Raw genomic sequence first — 19,210 nt, 5'->3', positions numbered from 1 at the left:
AAGGAACAGTTTGTGCAAAGACCCTGGGGCATGAAGATGTTCACTATGCCAAGTGCGGGAATCTGCCCATAGATTTAGGACAAGACCTTCAAAGAAGGAATTTTATTGACAAGCCTCTGCTCGTACTGCACTTAGCAAAGCAGTCACTGCTGATGCTCGCTCTCCCCTCCTCTCAGCCCCCACCATCCCTGCAAGTACAGCCTGGTTCAGGCTCTGGAGTCCCTCTTCCCAGGCATGCAGCAACCAGATGAGCCAAAGAATTAGCATCCCTCCACCAAAGACTGATGAATGCTGCCGCCTCTCAGGTGGGCTATTTCACAGGCATGTGACCTTCTCTGGGAGCTTTCTTGGTGGGTTGAAGCTCCAGTTGCCCGCAGTGGAAGTACGCGTGATGATGCATCCTCTCTTCTCTGCCTTCCCATCCCTGGGATGCCATGTGTCTGCAAGGGTGTCCTGGGAACCCCTCTCTGATAAAAACCTTGCACTGGCATCCGGGTCACGGGACCTGCTTCTGAGAGAACTGGACTACTATTTCTCTGCAAAATGATTTGCTCTAGACTAGGCTTTCAAACAGTCTTGAGTGCACCCACCTAGACATTGACTTTAACACAATGGCATCAGGCTCACTTTCCCTTCAGTTTCGGCCCCTGCGTGTGCATCTCTGCCACACTGGGCTGCTTGGAGAATCCACATCTGTATTGAGGACCACCGGGAAGCATAGCTTTCTGCTGTTCTTGATCCAGAGTAGGCGTTGCAAGGATGTTTGGTTTAGAGATAGGATACTCTGTCGCTTTATTGTTTGGCGAAAGGATTGGATGAGAACAGCTTTCCTTTGGAAAGCTGGACCCACTCTGACCCCTTGTTTTACTAGATTAATTTCATATCTAGAATGCCCCATCTTGGATGATGAATTAGCAATAAAAAGCTCATCAAAATGTAATTACAGGCAATGTGTTGAATAATGATCTCTTAAAAATTCCTATAGATTTGTCGGCACCTCCCCTCCCTCCCCGCTTGGGGGAAATGAGCCTCAGCTGCTAGCTACTAGCCCGGGCTCAGGAATGCAAACCCTAACCATACTGCGAAGGCTGAGCCATGAGTGCTGGCTTCTGTCATTGCCCAGTGTCATCTCATTGATCAATTGCTTTTCTCCATGCGATGCACATCTTTATATAATTTAAAGGGCCATCTCGACGGGGGTGGGAATACACAGGAAGTGGAAGCTCAAGGCAGAATGAGACTCTTCACCTCCTCCATCTGCAGCAGGCTTTTAGGGGAGAGTTATTAATTAGAATGTTAACTACCCAGACGATAACAAGCAGACCAACAAGAGAAAACCCCGAGAAGCAAGCACTGAGGTGTCTGTAACTGCAAATTCCAAGAAACTTTGCTCTTCCTTAAAATAGGAGCCAGGTGGGGTGGTGCACTCCTGTCATCCCAGCAGCTTGGGAAGCTGAGAGGGGAGTTCAAAGCCAATCTCAGCAAAAGCGAGGCGCTAAGGAACTCAGTGAGACCCTATCTCTAAATAAAATACAAAGTAGGGCTGGGGGTGTGGCTCAGTGGTGGAGGGCCCCTGAGTTCAATCCCTGGTATGAAAGAGAGAGAGAGAGAGAGAGAGAGAGAGAGAGAGAGAGAGAGAGAGAGAGAGAGAGAGAGAGAGAGAGAGAGAAAGGAAGGAGCTAGGGAGGGAGGGAGGGAGGAAGGAAGGAAGGAAGGAAGGAAGGAAGGAAGGAAGGAAGGAAGGAAGGAAGGAAGGAAGGAAGAAAAATAAGAAATGGAGCATTATGTCTCTAAGAGGATCTTGCTTCTGTCCAGGGAGGTGAACTTGTACTAGAAGATAACCAAGGGGTCCTGTGAAATCCTACAGCTGGGACTCACAGAAGAATATTCAAATATCCCAACTGTGTGAATGCCCACACTCATTTGAATAATTGAAGAATTCAATCATTTGAATGCCAATGATTAGTCTTCTGAGTTTACATTTTTGAAAGACCTTGCATCTGAATCCCCATGAGAGCATTAAATTGCTATCTAATTAGCAGTACCAAATTATATATATTTAAAAGATAATGAAGGGTTTGAAGGCTGTTGGAATAACTGGTTATACATTTAAATGAATCACTAGAAATTTGTTAGTAATGTGTGGAGTTTCTTTTATTTCTTGCTTCCCTCTTTGAAGTTCAGGAGACCCAACCCTCGCAGGGTTAAGTCTGGTAGCGGTAAGATAAAGCCAGATGTTTTTAATTATTGCAGCTCAAACCCCCAAATAATTATAAGCAGCTGTCATTTTTACATAATCCTGAATGATAAGACCTGAAGAATGCAAATAAAAATGTCAAGACCATGGGCTTTGGGGGCAGAATAATTTGATTCCCATCATACTACAGGACTGACCACCACCCCTCTTTGAGTTCTTGCTATTATGCTCTATTCTCAGCTTCTATGAATGCGTGATGAGCAAATATATTTCCAAACACACATCTCAGGTGCCATTTCCACATTATGTATGGATGTTTGCCAAATCATTTAGATCATTGAGGTAAGAGAGCAGTTTGGCCACACCAGGCAGAGCGTTTGCTGAAAGTTGTTCTTGGAATGGAGTCTGCCCCTTTCCTTGTCCCAGTGACCCCCTTCCTCCATTAGGTGGCATGATAGGATTGTACCTGGTGGCATTTCTTTGGCCTGTAGCTATAGATTTCATTGGATTGCTTACATCTGTGCACCATCTGTCCAATGACAAAAATCTCAAATGAACTGGACTGCCAGCTCCAACCCTGGAGGCTCTGGGTTTGAGTCCCAAATCCAGTGCATTCTGTGCCTGTTTCTCCCTGGAAGGGTGAGGGGAGGCTGAGGAGCAAGCCAAGGGGACAGTTAGCATAGTCACACAGCTTTTTCCACTTGGACCTCATGACGACCAAACTAAAGTTCATCTCAAGGGACACAATTCAGAGCAAGATGAGCCGAATCCCACTCAGCAAGTACTAAATCTAGAATATCAGCTGGAAGGAAGGCACTCTCTCTCTCTCTCTCTCTCTCTCTCTCTCTCTCTCTCTCTCTCTCTCTCTCACACACACACACACACACACACACACACACACACACACACGCACACACACAAAATTCCAAATCACATCAAAAGCCCAGGAACCCCTCTGCTAAAGAATGTTCAAGGCAGATTTAAATTGAGGCAGGACCTGGCTTGGCAGAACTGTGCCCGAACAGAGAGGATTGCCCAATGAGCTCAGCTGAATTCCTCAGGGACGGGAAGTATAAACAGATAAAAAGAAGAGAGAGATCAGACCAGGGTATTTATTTAAAACACAAAACCATTAGCAAATATCACTATCTCTCCCCATCAGAAAAATGTAGGGATTTCAGAAATGTCTTCTGAATATATCAGCATCGGTTAAGCTATTGGAATTCTCCCCGGAGGGCTCTCCTGGAGCCTCAGACTTGTTAGTGACACCCCAGAAAGAGGATCTGGAGGCGATAGGGAGATTGGATAGCATTGTCTGACACCCAGAGCTGCAGCAGGTTTGATACTCATGAGGCCTGGAGACTCCTTACATGGAGTCCATGCTCACAGAGGCTCAAATATAAACGTATTATGTTTTTATATATTTAAGGGAAAGGTTCCTTGGAGAGTTGACCATTTGAAACTCAACCCTGCTCAATTCTAGGGCTATGACAGATGGCCATAGGGCACACTGTCATTATGTCCTTCCTGTGGTGTCAGGACACACCACAGGCAGGCACCTGGCAGTTCCAGAACAGTTTAACTACCTGAGTAGTTTGGTCATCATGAAGTCCAAATGGAGCAGAGCTGACTCTGAGGCCTCAGAGATGTCTGGGGCAAACCTCGGCTCAGTCACTATAAACTGTGTGATCTCAGACAAATTACTGAATCTCCCTTGGTTTCCCTCCACCGAACAAAGGACAAAAAATGGTGCCTTACTGCAGGGACTTTGATAAGGACTAAATGAGTAAATGCTCACAGAATGCCAAACCAGGTCAGGCACATAGTTCCTATTTTTTGTGCATTTCGATGAAATGAATGCATATGCTAATTGGTTCATTACTTATTGATGAGGAACAGACTCTTTGGCCAGGCACTATCCTGGGCTCGGCAGGTCTGATGAGAAACAAGAAATAGCTTCTTTCTCCAAGATGCTCAGGAGCTAGTGTAGAAAGCAGCCAAGAAAGCCACGGATATGCACTGCTGTGGGGAGATGAAGCCACCAGGAGAGACTGAGGAGAACGGGCCCTGGGCTGGCCCGACCTGGAAAGGCCAGAGCAGCCGATGTCTTGACTGAGTGTAGGGGGGTCAGAGGGATTGGCCTCTTGACCCTGAGATGAGGAGAAGGATGTTAAGAGCAGTTGAGGTGGCCTATGCAGAGAGGCCCAACAACAAGAATGAAGATGACATTTTTAGCAGCCAGCTCAGTTTATCTGGAGAGAGCAGTAATAGACAGGAAGTGGTGAGAGAGAGAGGTCAGAACAGCAAACAGAGGCCAAGAGATGGGACTTGTGGAATTCTGGCCATCTTCCTAGAGTGCATGAAGAACCACGAGGACTTCAGGCCAAGGGGTGACTGTGGTCTGATCTGGGTTGTAGAAGAATCTCTCTGGTTGGATCTAGGACAGTGGGCTGGAGGTCGCAGAGTCCAGGTAGGAAGATGCAGAGACTGCTTTCCAAGGGACAGGTATCATGGGGAGTGACACCAAGCTAGTGGCAAGACTGATGTGATTCAATTTCGAGACAGTTAGAAATAGAAACAATCAATAGATGGGGCAGTTTGCTGGGCCCCGGTTGCTCTGCTGGCCCACTGGCCCCTTCTCTGGTTATATTCACCCATTCCAGCCCTTGCCCACATTTCCATGGCCACAGCAACAATCAGACTAAGAGAACTCAGTCAACCTCACAGGGGACCTTGGGTTTTCCTGTGAGTCATGGATCACCTCAAAAGTCTCTTGGGGTTATACATGGACCACCGTGCATGCAGAAACATTTTTTAAAAGATACATCACTCTAATTGGAAATCACACACACACACACAAAAACAAAACAAAACCAAAAAAAACCCCACCATACTAAATATTTTACTGGGTCACCAATCCAGTGGACTGCATGGATCAGGGATGGATAAATAAAATCACACAGGCAGCTGGGCACGGGGGCACATGCCTGAAATCCCAGCAGCTAGGGAGACTGAGGCAAGAGGATTGTGAGTTCAAAGCCAGCTTCAGCAAAATCAACATGCCAAGTAACTCAGCAAGACCCTGTCTCTAAAACAAATACAAAAAAGGGCTGGCGATTTGGCTCAGTGGTTAAATGCCACTAGGTTCAATCCCCAGTGTCAACAACAACAACAACAACAAAAATCACACAGGCACACATATGTATGCATTTGACAGAGGCTCAGCGTACTGATGTAGGCTGTGAATATCAGGTGAGGCAGCTGCTCTGGAAGGAGGGATTCCTTTCTCTCTTTTCAGCAACCCTCTGTTTCTTCTCTGGCAAGTTTACTGCCTTCCCCGCCATGCTGAGATGCTAAGACTAGAGTCCTCTTCCCAGTGAAGGAGCTGGGGAAAGGCCTTGGGAATCGGGGTGACAGGGTATGATCACAGGAGGGAAACCAACAGCACAGAGATCTGACTTTCCGCAGACAGAGGGCTCACAGCAACCTCTTTTGACAGCTAGCACATTTTGCTGTAGTGTGGATTGATACTGTTTTCAGATTCTACTTGAGTGAATAAGGAAACCCATTGTCTCTGCAGCTTCAAAACCAGAATCAATTTGTCATGCCTGATTGTACCCACTATTTAAAAGGGTCTGATGGTGGCACGTACCCTCGGGTCGCCTGGTCCAGTTAATTGAGCAATGCAATAATGCCAAATAAAGTTCTGTAAATTTAAAGGAAAAAAAAAAACAGGTTGCTTGGCAGATATCTCTGATAAACTTTTAAATATCAGAGGCTTTCTTTTATCTGAGATATTATCTCCTCATGACCCGGTGGTATCTAGACCTTGTATGAAATTGGCTTTGGGAGATGAAGCAGGTATCCATGCCCAGGAACTCAAGGCAACTCTATTTGAAGTTTTTTGAAATTCATTCTGAAGGCTGCATTGTATCTAACTTTTGTCCAGGGGACTTTGGACTGGGTTTTTGTCTCCAGGCTTCTAACTTACGGGAATGGGTGTCCAAGTGCATCTCTCTTTGGGATGCTACCCTTGTGCGGTCCTGTTTTTCCCCCACTGAACAGCAATCTTTTCTCAGCTCTGTCCTCTCCCTGGTCAGCAGACCTGGCTGGCATTGCTGGCTATCCCTGCTGCCTCCGATCCCAGTCTTTTTGCTAGAATGAAAGGCTCCTCCTATCCCCAGCCATTCGGCACGATTTTAACTTCTATGACTAACTGACTATTACAAAACAGGCCGGCATCTTGACAATCAGAGTTTAAAGCCAGCTCTGGTGTCCCAGGCCACAGTTGACCTACTAAAACGATGATAGGGCCAGGCCACCTCCTCCCCCCACCACACACAGTATGTGACTCACAGCTCCTCAGAGGACACTAATGAAGATAAAGGTCATTTGGGTTCTCAAAGTGGCCTGTTAATTGTTGTTGTTTTTTAAGACCCAAGCTGTTTGACTTTGACAGCGATCAAAAGGATTTTGTAATCATACCAGGAAAGCCCATAGAACTTTTCATCTCTGAGACACTTTAAAAACATTAATTAATAAGAGCAGGATACCTTTTAGAAAAAAGGAAAAAGCAGGTTGTCTCGACATGCCCCGCTGTTCCTCTCCCACCTTCTTGCTGGTTTGGGGCACACCCCCGTGGCCCTGTTTCCCTGCGGTATATCTGGGCTTCTCATCTTCTCACGACATGTGGGATTTCTTCTCCAACACAGACTCATCGGAATTTTTCTCTGGGCGTATTGTCGGTGTCACCCAGGCATGAGTCTTTTCTAGAAGAGTCTGGGTGGCTGTGGAATCACAGCCAAGAAGAGCCAAGCACAATTTTGGTGGAAATAGGCTGTCACACACCAGGCCTGGGGCATCATCCTTAGCCTTCCGCCATGCCCCCTGCCTGGTCTGCGGTCTGAATAGTGGATCCTGACCTCAAACTGATTCTCCCATCCTTAGCTGTCAGGGTCAGTTTCAGGACAGCCCCAAAGAGTTTTGTTAGTCAAACATGACTGGTTTCTGGATGTGACTACCAGCATGGTGCTGCAACCACCATGAATAGGCCCGCTATGTACGGCCCCACTGTGTCCAAGTCTGGGCCATTTCTTACCATCTGAACGGAGGGCCCGAGTTAGAGAAGAGACCACTTCAAGGCAGCTCAGAAAGCAGGCAGAGTGGGCCTGGAACTCAGTTCCACTGCTCATTAGCCATGTCACCCCAGGACCTACATCTCTGGGCTTTGCATGTGCCCATCCTTGAAAGCTTCTCCCTCACTTGGAGCTATGAGAATCCAACAAGGTGCATCCAGTGCTTAGCAAGGAACACTGAAGCATGGAAAGAGGTAAGTGGGAAGCTGGCCAGCAAGAGGGGAAAAAAAATGTACTTTATTTCATTTATATTCTCCCTAAAGGCAGTCATTTGGAAAACAGAGCAGATCAGTTGCTACGTTTTATAAATTCCTTGGTGGAGGAGCAAGGAACTTTGAAAACTGGAAGCGGTAATTGCTTCAAAGTACTTTTGCTTTGAGAAAGACAGCCGAGTGCCAGGCGGTGATGGCTGTATGGTGGTAGTGACAGCAATATCCTTTTCATTTTTTGCGCTTTTTATCATTTTCCAGATTTTCTACATGAATAGTCTGGGGGGTGGGGGGATTCAGAAAAAAATAACCAAAGTCATTTTGATTGTGATACTTGTAGCCCCTGCTGCTGATGAGCAGGAGAGCAGGGGCTGATTGGAGACTAAGGGACACCCTTCCCCCCAAGGGCCACTTCCTCTGGATCTGTCACAGAGACCTTTAATTACCACTGGCAAAATGGAATCCAACTTTCAGATTTTAGTGTCAGGAGCACCATCCTGCTATGAGTCTGGCTACTTTAAAGGAAGAAGACTATTCATAAAGGGCAATGCCACTCAGAATCATTTTATCCTGTGAACATAATTTCTCCCTGATGATGAGTTCTGAGAGGCAGGTGTGGCCACCTGTCATATCTTGGGGACTTTATCAGCTGTCATTAGAACTGGCCGAGTGGGCAGATTCTCTGGCCGTGTCTTTTAGGACTTACGAGTTGCTGGACTCTAAACTCAACCATGTTTATTCCTATTTACTTCTCCTCTGAGCTGAGCACTGTTACCTCCAACTGAAGAGGAAAATAAAAATCAGAGAAATACAAAGCAAGCCCTGAAGCACCCAGCACATAAACCTGATTAGAATCTGGGCCCTACATTTGAACCACCCTCTTATTTGGCCTCCCCTGAGCCAGCCTTGAAGCACTGGTAGTAAATCGCCATCAGGGACTTGAGGATTGGGAGATCATCTTTCCAGAGTGGATTCTCCATGCCTTTGCCAAAGCTTGCCTGGGCCTGGCGCAGGGTCTGAAAAGTATTTAGTGTCCAGTAAGATTTGGGGATGCACAAATGAGCAGGGAATGAGTAGATGAGTGAGTGAAGGAATGAAGGGCTAGTAGCTCTCAGGTCTTATCTCCTGAGTCTACAGGAGAAAAGACCATGTATGTCCCTTCTGAAATGGCCCCTCAAGCTCAGAGAGAAGAGGAGACCAGGGCCTTGGAGAAGGCCCATGGCTACCTGGGAAGAAAAGCATCTTCCCAGACCATCCTGGGCCTGGGCTTCAGCCTCCCCTCCTCCAGATGGCGCTACCATGGGTGAGGTTTCTTCCTCTCTAGCTGTGCCCTCCGCCCCACCATCTCCTTCCTTCCTGTTGGTGGCATAGAATGGGCACGTACAGTTTATCAAGGAGCAGCACACATAAATTTGTTCCAGAGAGCACAGGCATGTGTGCAGGTGACACCACCACCCTGGCCTTTCTGACAGAACACAGGGGAAGCAAGGGCTTTGCTGTTTTCTTAAAGTCAATGTGACCATCACCTTAGTTCATCTCCATTGTCCTCCCAAAGTCCATCTGCAGGTGACACCGAAGTGTACATGTATTCAGACCATTAAATACTGCTAAGAATGTTCTGGCATATCGGGCAAACCCTTGGGGGGTTCCAGCTTGGGTGCCTTCTCTTCCCCATCCTGCTAGGCCACGGGCTTGTTTGTGTGTTCGCCACATCTGGCCTTTATTTGAAACTCCACCTCCCAGTATTTCATAGCACAGAATATCTTTCCTTATTAAATTCTCCTCTACATATTTTTTCCATAAAAACAGGCCCCCAAAACTACAAACCTACCTGTGGCTCTCAAAGTCTGTTTATAAACCTTTGGAAACCGTTTGCAATTCGTTAATCACATTTTCAAAGGAAGTTACAGATTATAGATACACTAACAATTGCCATACACAATGCCTCAACCCCATAACGAGCTCCTTACGCGGAAGACGTGGGAGTCGTGGAGTTAGGGGACCTGGGATTTGTCCCAGGCCAAAGCTGCCTGGGAGAGGGGAGAGCTGGCCTGGGCGTTGGAGAGTTGAGAGTTGAGTTAGTTCTTTTTCTTGTCACTTGGGGGTGGGAAGGACGTAGAGGAGATCAGCTCAGCTCAGACACAGTAGAGTATCCTGGGGAGCCGAGGATGTTTTATAAATCACATGTTCCCAAATAATCATTAAAATACCCAAGTTTGTGAATACTGCACATAAAATGAACTTTAAAAGCAGTTTATTTAAAAAGAAAATCAATAGAGGAATTAAATATATACAAGTTGGAACTCTGTTGAGTTCTTAATGCTTAAAACACAAGCCAGCTTGTGTGTATGTGTGTGGTGCTGGGTATTGAACCTAGGCCTCATGCATGCTAGGCAAGCACTCTACCACTGAGCCATATTCCCAGCCCCACCTCCCTTTAAAAAATATATTTTAAAAAGAGAAGAGGATAACATGGGGAGGATGTATTGATACATGTAACATCCATGGGTATAAAGATTTCAGGTCAGGCATAGCTTGATCCAGGTGTGCACACCTTATTTTCAGGACTCTTTTCATAACTTTTCTTTGCTTTCTCTGTGCTGGCTTCATTTTTGGAAACACTATATCCAAGTTGTGATAGAAATGGCCACAAAGTGTTCCAAGCTCATATACAACTACCTTAGTTGTGCCCATGGATGGAGAACCCCTTTCCCCCAGATCATTCCAGCAAAGCGTCCCAGGTTGTATCTTGAGTCTCATTGGAATTGGCTTGGGTTAGGTACCCTCCTCCTCCTCCTCCTCCTTCTCCTCTTCCTCATCTTCTTCTAAATGCAGAAAAGATCTAGGCAGATCTAGGCTCAGTATGCTATGTTACAGGGAAAAGATTTAGGCAGATACAGGATCAGTATGCTTTGCTATAGGGAAAATAATCTAGGCAGATCTAGACTCAGAATGCTACAGTTTGCTCACAGGCCTTGGTCTGTTTTATCTATACAATAGTCCACTGAATTTTCTTCTCTCCCCAAATTAATCACTCTGCTTCATTAATGTGTATAGTCTAAAGGATCCCAGCTATTAATTAAGATCCAGATGGAAAGTGGGTCTTAATTGTGCATACTGGTTAAACAGACAGTGTGGAAGGTCAGTGAAATGAAATTACAGAAACTTGCAGGAGTGTGATGGCTCCTGGACAAGAGAGCTGGGAAATGTTTTATTCCATCCCTCTCTAATCACCTCAAGTTTCTAGACTAACTTTTTGGTGTAATGTATTGCATTTCTTGAATGATTATAAAAGGAATAAATACAGACATTTAGGAATGGTCAGAAGTCAAGATTCTGCAACCGGCTTTTGCCAAATGCCATTTAAAAGGTGCTGGGTGCTTTAGCACAGTCCAGATTTCTGCCAGGAGAGTCTTAAGTCTCAACCTGTAATATATACACCAGGAGGACACAGATGATTGTGATTGCCCAACACATCCTCTCCTACAAACATCTCTTGCCTGTCTATTTTGCAGAAGAGTGGCCTGCAGAATTAGCAAATGGCCTCCCCCTTCCACGGAAATGTGATCTTAGCCATGACTCTGCAAGGAGCCTGTGTCTTCCCAAGAAGCGCCTGGCTCTCACCAATCATGCTAGCCACATGTTAAGAGTTTATTTTGTCCCTGGGAACGCGTTGCCATTTTACACACAATATCTCATTTCACCCTCACGTCTTACTTTTGCTGTGGAGGCCCTATTATTTTTCCCCACTTTGCAACTGAGGAAGGGAGCTTAGAGGAGCTTGGCACCTTGCTTAGGGTCCCACTCCCAGTGTGACATGGGCGATGTGAAGTGGTGGAGCCCATGCTCTTTTCTTCTCACGAAAACTTGTTTGTGCTTTCTACGAGGACAAAGGCACACTTGGTGTTCTGGATCTTGGGGTGTTTTTAAATTTCCTGAAACCGTGGTTAGAATAACCTGAAGCTTAGACATGAAAATTTAGCCAGAGGGTGGCGATGGGTGAGGTGTCTTCATACTGGCTATAGGATCTTATTTAGTTTGCTAGATCCCTTTTCCCCATATGAATAATGGGCAAGAACAAAGGCAAAATTAAGGATGATAAATTGCAAATAAGTCCTTGGGAAGGAGTGGAGCACTGTTTAATTGACTTTATAGGCTTAGTGCCTAGCACTTTGAGCTTTCCAATAAAGGTGTATTGAACAAAGGAGCACTTTGAAATGGCCAAAGGGAGAACTCTCCACCAAAATGAATGAATAAATGAACATTGGAGATCCAGCAGTTGGCTACCCAAGGAACCATGAAAGTTCTGCCTTCAAAGTTCAAGATATGGGCTGCGGACGCTTCTGAGGTGCCCAATAGCTGTCAGGAATGCTTCTGACTACATGGGAAGCTGGGAGGCATTGGCACAGGTGACAGCAGAGGTCCAGAATGACTGACTGACTCTAGCTGCCCTCCATCATCACTCCCACCCAGGCCAGCTCTTCTCAGTGATCTCCCATTCCTCCTCAGAGAGGGAAAGCAAGCCTAGCTCCCTGACGGCCAGGGCTTCCATTCACACCAGAACTTTCCATCACAGGATCAACTGTGGTTATCATTTACAGTGAAGCCATTTCCCTTCCACTTCATCTGGGGTGGATCCGATGTCATTACGGTGACCATGAACATGTGTTCATTGGACACCTTAGAGAGGGGACTGGAAGTGTGGTTGCTGGGGTGGTGAGAGCCCTACAAGGCAGATAGGGCAGGTAGGGCAACCCCCTTTCTGACCCTCCAAAGATGGCTCAGAGTTCCTGAAATGCAGTGACAGGGAAGAAGAATGTGGGGAAACATCTGGCCCTGTTAGTGCTACAGTGTCTCGAGAGCCCCCTTTCTGGCCACTGTCCCCTACATTCCACTCTGGGCCGGGTTAGACTTGTTAAGTTCTATATATTGGCGATGCTTTCCCCTTCCTGCCTGGGTGCCTTCAGCAACTGTACCCACAGTAGCCAATCAGTGTCCAAAATCAGGCAGCCTGTGGCTTTGGGGTCCTAAAATACTTAGACTAACTCTGCATCTCAGAGTGTTGCCATTCAATCAAAAGATGACCAATCTGGAGACAGAAACAAGAACCAAAAAGAAAACAGTATCCCCACCAAAAAAAAAAAAAAATTTAATATATTTTTTTCCAGTACACCATTAGTCCTATCATCTGAACTTATAAAGGGGTTGCTTATACTTAGCCTGCAGCAGAGGGCAGACTTTGCTACCTTATAATCACCCCAAACAACCAACATTAAAGGCCTCGAGACAGCATGAAGGTCCAGACACAAGCATGTCCGGTCACAATAAAATGGTAGGCTGGCAGGGTGACTAACTCCAGTGATTTAGCAGGGGGAGATAAAAACCACTTCCCCGGTTATTAATGCACTCATCAGGTTTTCCAGAGAAATTCCCTAATGACCCTTAAATCTGGCAGCGATTCCCAATACCCACATCTATTCCAGGCAAAGTAGCCACGCTTAGTTCAGCACCGTGGTGGCCCCGGGTGATAGCAAATGGAAGGTTTGGTGTGTCTGCAAAATATCACCAGGATGCAGAGTCCAACTCCAGCTGTGAGGATTGGTGCCTTTTCTTCCCACCCAGGGAGTTTGGAGATAGGTTTGAGACGGTAGGATTATAAAGCATAAGTGGTAGCACTAGATTTTGGATAGATGTTTGTAAGTCCTTTCCTGGGTCATTTTATAAGCTTTGGAATAGAGAGGAAGTGTCTCTCCATTCCCTACATAACCCTCTCCAAGGAGGGATGAACTTTCCTTTGCCTCTGGTATTTTGGAAACAAAGGAGTCTGCTAGGTAGATTCATATCAAAGAATTGGCTTTTGTATCCCCTGGCTTGGAGGAAATATTCAGTCATCTGGGCTTGGCATTCTGGCCATTACAACCTTGAAGACTGTCACCCTTCGGGGTTTCTCTGTGACACCTGTTCACTCATAGTCCCCATCTGGGCAACAGGGCTTGGAAGATAAAGTTTGCCCTGGCTAATGATTTCATGGATATATTTTTTTTTCTCTTCTTCCCAATGCTAGTATGAAGAAGGCAAAAAGCGAAGGAAACCTAATTACAGTAGTGTGGACCTCTCTGAGGTGGAGTGGGAAGACCGAGATGATGTGGTAAGTGATCTGTTTTGAAGCCACCTGGGGAGGGAGCTCTGTGGACTTGAGGCTGTCCCAGAAGCTGGACAAGAGACTCACCAGAGGGATACCTGGCCATCAGAGAGATGTGGAGACAACGGATCCTTTTATCACGTTTGGGGTCTTAGAACTTTCCTGCTGGTTTGCTGGACCAACTGCAGACAGGTCAGCCACCCACCTGCTTGAGCAGTCTGCTGACACTATTTCCTGCTGGACTCTGTTCCTCTCTGCTGTTGATAAATCCAGTCTTCTGCCAAGGGCACTTGATGGCACCTGCCATCTCAGGCAAGGCCTGGCTGAGCAACAGGAGACCCTGCCCGCTATAAAATCAGGGTGCTTACAGGCCAAGCAGGCAGGCTCCTGGGCCGCCAGAATCCATCTGTCAGGACTTCATGGGTTCAGTCCTTCTCTTTGAAGAGCAGCCCAGGGTTTTTCAGGCCTGCTTTCCTCCTGCGTGGTTGCCCCCCCTTTTCCCAAGCCTCCCTGGCCTCTCTCCCTGCTCCCAGCAGATATACTGCAACAGCACATGGTGCTTCCTCCCCACACACAGACAGCCTGGTACTGGATCAAAAGTTTTCCTTATGCCTCTGCCTTAACCCCGTCAAGTCTTCTTGTTACTTTCTCAATAAATCAGATGTGCCAGACGCAGCTGCCTTGGTGTGAATCCAGGCCGACTCTCTTTAATTCAATCATCATCTCCCAGGTGTCACCATCTGAAGCCTCCCCCCCTTCCCTGTTTCATATGGTGTCTCTTTTCTCTGTCCTACCGTCCCAGATTTGTGTGGGGTCCTTCCTTAAGCCTCATCATTGACTTAGCATCCAGTCCTTCTCCCACTCTGCCCTGCCTTCCATTGCAATGTGGAGGAGAACCCTTTGAAATCCCAGGCAGGGTTCTTAGGCTGCCTAGAAGTCGGGCCAGCCTCACATCTCTCTTGCTGTGGCTCTCCTTCTTTTTACATCCTCTGCTTCCTAAACCACCTCAACTAGAGTGGATGTCCGATTTTCTTTCTCCCCTCTAGAATGTAAGTCGTGTCTGTTTTAGAAATTTAACCCATTTTCTTCTCCATCTATACTAAATCTAGTTTCCACATTCAGACAGAGTAACATGCCAGGGCTCTGACATCATGTCAGTTCAGAGACCTGGTAGAGTTTGAGATCTTCTTGTTTCTTAAACATGGTTACCAGGATGCCGGCAGGTTCTCTGGATCATACCTGCATCCAGTGCGCACACCCGGCTTCAGCAGTGCGGAGGATGCAGGCTACCAGGGGTCTGCTCACCTCTACTGCTCTTTGTCTCCAGTGACTATGACCTCGGCCCTTCAGGGTTATTCTTGTTCATTGTGGAATTATCCCCAAGAAAATGAGATGATGATGATGATCCCTCCTACAGTTTTGGAAGATATAAATGTGCTTACCCTGCTACATGGACAGGTGAGCATTCTGAGCAGCCGCCATGGTTGGTACTATCCTCATCCTGTTCATTAACCCTCTTGTGACCCTCTCATGAATCACTGTTCTATGGACTTACACTTTCTAACTTCTTGTCTCATGAGTCTTTGAAAAATACTGTCCTGTGTGTGTGTGTGTGTGTGTGTGTGTGTGTGTGTGTATGTTTGTGTGTGTTTTTCCTTCTATCTTTACTTTTGCCTTTGCTTTAGTTTGGGTTTGTTTTGACCTCATTGGATCCTTTTGCTTTCTTTCCCAGAAGGCTTGAATCTTATCAGCTGCCCCATCCTGTCTTCTTTTCCATTTTAGTCAATAAGGAAGGCAAACTTGATTATTCTTGTGCTTGCTTCAGAGTCCCACACTTGATTGGGCTTGCTGTAATCACCCCTCATACCCCAGAAAAATGTCAGTGAGCTAATATCTCCCTTCTCTAATCACGGTTCAGAGAGCTTTCGATCTCCTCATTCCAATTTCCTTTCTCATTGGAACTGCAAGCATCAGTTTCTCAATTGCCTGTTCTCAGAGTGCCCACACCTCAAGCCAGCCCAGGGTTTTCTTTCTGCATAAACGGATCTTTAGTTAACTCTTTAGTTCAGGTCTTGTGTCTTGTCATCTTGGGAACATGGTACATTTGTAATGTGAATCCCTTTGTTCTCAGAGAGTTTGACTTGGAGCCTTCTCCTCCTACTCTCCAGTCAACCCACATTTCTTCTTACCATGATGACTCCTCCCATGGAAAGTTCCCCAGAGGCTTCTTTTCCCTTGGGGATTTGCACCCTGATGATTGGGGAAATTCGGAATCTATATGAAGCATCTTTGGGAAGTCTTCACAGAATCCCTCATGTGTCTGCTGGTCTAGATCTGGCAAAGGCAAATAAGCAGAGCCCACTGAGGAAGAAGCAGCAGAGTCTGCCCAGCCGCAGAGAACTTGGAAGGAGAATTGTACTCCTCTTGGACAACTAGGCTCTTGTTGAGTTTAATGACCACATTTATAGCATAGACCCTGCATACTTCCAAAAATGATGTAAGATCACATGTACTGTTAAGCATGTGCAAAATACACTGGCTAAAATTAAAATAATAAAAGAAGAGAAAAAAGAAAAGCCCATGCAGAACGGTATGAATGGGACTTCTGTCCCAGTTCACAGGATGAGTTAGGTGCTGGGTTAACAATACAGTAAGTAGGACAGATCTTTGGGGGACCCAATGAGTCAGCAGGGGACCTTGAGACATGCATGTTCCAGTCTGAATCACCAGTGCAGATCACCTCTGGAAAGAAAAATTATCTTTGGTGTTTATCCTTGGTTATAAATTCCCAGACATGGCTGAAGAAATTAAGGATGGGTTTGGTGTCCCCACTTCCCTGCATTACATTTTAGTCATTACCAACATTTCCACAGTGAACATGATTATTTCTATAAATAGAGAATACTCATATAAGTAATAATAGCTACCATATATAGCTACGGGCCAGTAGTGTTCTAAGTACCATGGATTCACGAACACATGTATTTCTCATAGCAATTCTAGGCAGTAGGTGTTTTTGCTATCTCCATCTGACAGGTAAGGAACCCGAGACAGACAATTGGTGCAGTGGTCCCAGGGGACCTGACATGGATTCCAGCTCAGGCAGTTCAACCCTCAAAGTTGTGCTGTTGACATGATTGCACCATAGACAGAGCCCTTGAGTCTTGAGTCCTTGTGTTTCAGTACCTCATGGCAGATGGGTTTTTGTCCCCTGATTAATGCAGAGAATATGGGACCTTGCACATTGTGGCTGTTAGACAATGTTTGTCCACATGGTATTGTGAATCCTGCCCCACGGATTCTGCCTGAAGTCCCTTCGGTTGAGTCATAAGCCTTTTCCTCCTACTCCCCAGTCAACCCACATTTCTTCTTACCATGATGGCTCTCATGGAAAGTCCCCCCCCCCCCCCCCCGCCCAGCAAAGTCCCTTAAACCTCTTCTCTTGGGGCATATTTCCGAGATTTTCAGCCACATATTGCATTTATCTACATACTCTCTCCAGTGTCTCTGCGGCTCATGTTTGAGCCCTAGACCCCCAAACCAAAGCCCACCCTAAGAACCCAGGTTGATACATGATGGGGCAATTCTGTGGTTGAGGCGCCCCATGCCCATCTATGTATGTGTCCACGTGCTGGCTGAATACTTGCTTGAGAATGACAGAGCTATTTATCCACTGCATCTCCCTTCCCTTTAATCTCTCAGCCTGGCCAGGTGGCATGTCATTAGGGGCTTGGAAGGGCAGGCTGCCTGTGCCCTGGGAAGGGCGAGGCTCCTGTTCCAATGTGAACAAGGAGCCACCATTAGGAAAAGGAGCTATCATTATGTAATTACACACACAACCTAAGGTGGCCATTGGCTCTCCAAGGGAAGCTTCCCTAATGAGCTCTGCCTGGGAGGTAAGGGCAGAAGGCTCAAACTGGAACTCGAGTGCAGCCTGCATCTGTAACGTGCCGTCAGGAAAAATGGGTGCTGTGATGGGTTTGGAGTCTGAAGGAGATGAAGATTTCCCGGGGGGCTCTAGAGAAGGATATCAGAACTGGATAACAAAGGTGGGGGTCCCAGACTGAGGAAGCTGGCCATGCAGGTAGTTTACCATTCTGGAGGAGGTTTTAACGGTGACCATTCTGTGGCAAAAGATGCTTCAACGTCCACTGTGTCATCACACTTGTAAGTGACTGATGCCTGACAGGGAAAAATGAAGCTACTCCGTATCACTGATGCCCTCATTTGCCTTTTTTTTTTCTTTTGACTATGTGTGAAGTTGAACATCGGTGCATGTGATTTTTAATGACTGTATAGTATGCTAACATATGGACACACCAAAATTCGTTTGGCAATTTTCTTCTGCCGGGACATTTGATTTTTCCAGTTGTGCCCTGTTGAAGACCCAGGTAGTGGAAAGTTCAAAGGATATTCAGACAACCCTGAGTAGCACCATTAATCATGTTTTTCTTCTCCTTAGTGAGGATGGACTGTGCTGCTGTTCTCCATCACTCTTGCCTGACCCCTGGGTGCCAGAGCCCTCTTGGAATATAGGGATGCCACTGACTGACCATGTAATTCTGGGCCAACTGGTCCTCTTCTCAAGCCCCAGCATCCTCAGATAGAAAAGGGACATTTCTAGAATGTTCCAATCTCACAATGCTATATTTTCACAGACAGTCTATTGAAAATCTGCCAACCCCGCTTTCCTCCTCTGGCAATAAGGAAAGAAAAGCACTTTTCCAACAGTCCTGGATCCACAGGACTTGGAGCATATGGAAGAGCCTACAGGGAAGTTAAAACCACAGACTAGGGAATGGTCAATTTTGAAAACTTTTCTTTGAGTAAAAAAAATCTAGGAATAATAAGATACTTTTTATATTAACGTCAAAATATGTAATTTTTCCCAAATACTTTTTCCTCCCGATTTGAGAAGCAGAGGTTACAAGTTTGGGCTCAAAGTTTGGGCCAAGTTTCTTAACCCAAGTCTCAGGTTCCCCCCATGTCAAATAGGGATAATAATTAAGACAATTTTGCAAGTTTTAAAAAGGTAACCCAACACCTAGATCTCAGGAAATAGTCTCTATCAGTCACATGTGCTCCATGAGAATCTGATGACCACAGCCTTTAACAGAACCCTGGGATCCCTGTGGTCTGGGAATCTTCGCTCAGGGACACCTTTGACAGAATGAAGGATAGCTGAAGAAATTGAGCCGTAGCGAGGTCAGAGGACATCTGGGATGTGTCAGTGGCAAAACTTGAACCTTGCTATTCAGGGTTGGCTCTCTCCTTCTCAGTCTGTGTTAACTCGCAGGTGGCCAAGAGCAGCCGTTTTCAACCTGGGGAGTTAGGGATGAGGTCACCAAATCCATTTAGTGGTTACTGAGCAGCAGCAGAGAAAAACAGTGGAACCCACTGAAACAGGAGATGCAGAGGGCATCGTGGATGTATTTCTTATAGGGTTATGTCACAAAAGTTTAAAAAGCATAGGTTAGAGCTTGGGTGTCTGTACCAATCAAAAAGGTGCTTGAATCCTATTCTTTAG

General features: G+C 46.2%; 1 protein-coding gene across 5 annotated transcripts in view; it reads left to right on the top strand.

The window, feature by feature from the left end:
• The window catches only part of Cacna2d3 (calcium voltage-gated channel auxiliary subunit alpha2delta 3), an 873,532-nt gene that overhangs the window by 659,378 nt on the left and 194,944 nt on the right, over window positions 1–19,210 (top strand). For all 5 annotated transcript variants that reach the window (XM_078038406.1, XM_078038403.1, XM_078038405.1 and 2 more), the window contains one exon: window positions 13,606–13,689. In XM_078038406.1, coding sequence (XP_077894532.1) covers window positions 13,606–13,689 — 84 coding nt within the window. The remainder of the gene's footprint in view (window positions 1–13,605; window positions 13,690–19,210) is intronic.

The sequence above is a fragment of the Ictidomys tridecemlineatus genome, chromosome 2 (genome assembly GCF_052094955.1).
Source record: "Ictidomys tridecemlineatus isolate mIctTri1 chromosome 2, mIctTri1.hap1, whole genome shotgun sequence".
Classification (NCBI taxonomy): Eukaryota; Metazoa; Chordata; class Mammalia; order Rodentia; family Sciuridae; genus Ictidomys; species Ictidomys tridecemlineatus.
This window is presented reverse-complemented; position numbering and strand designations above follow the sequence as displayed.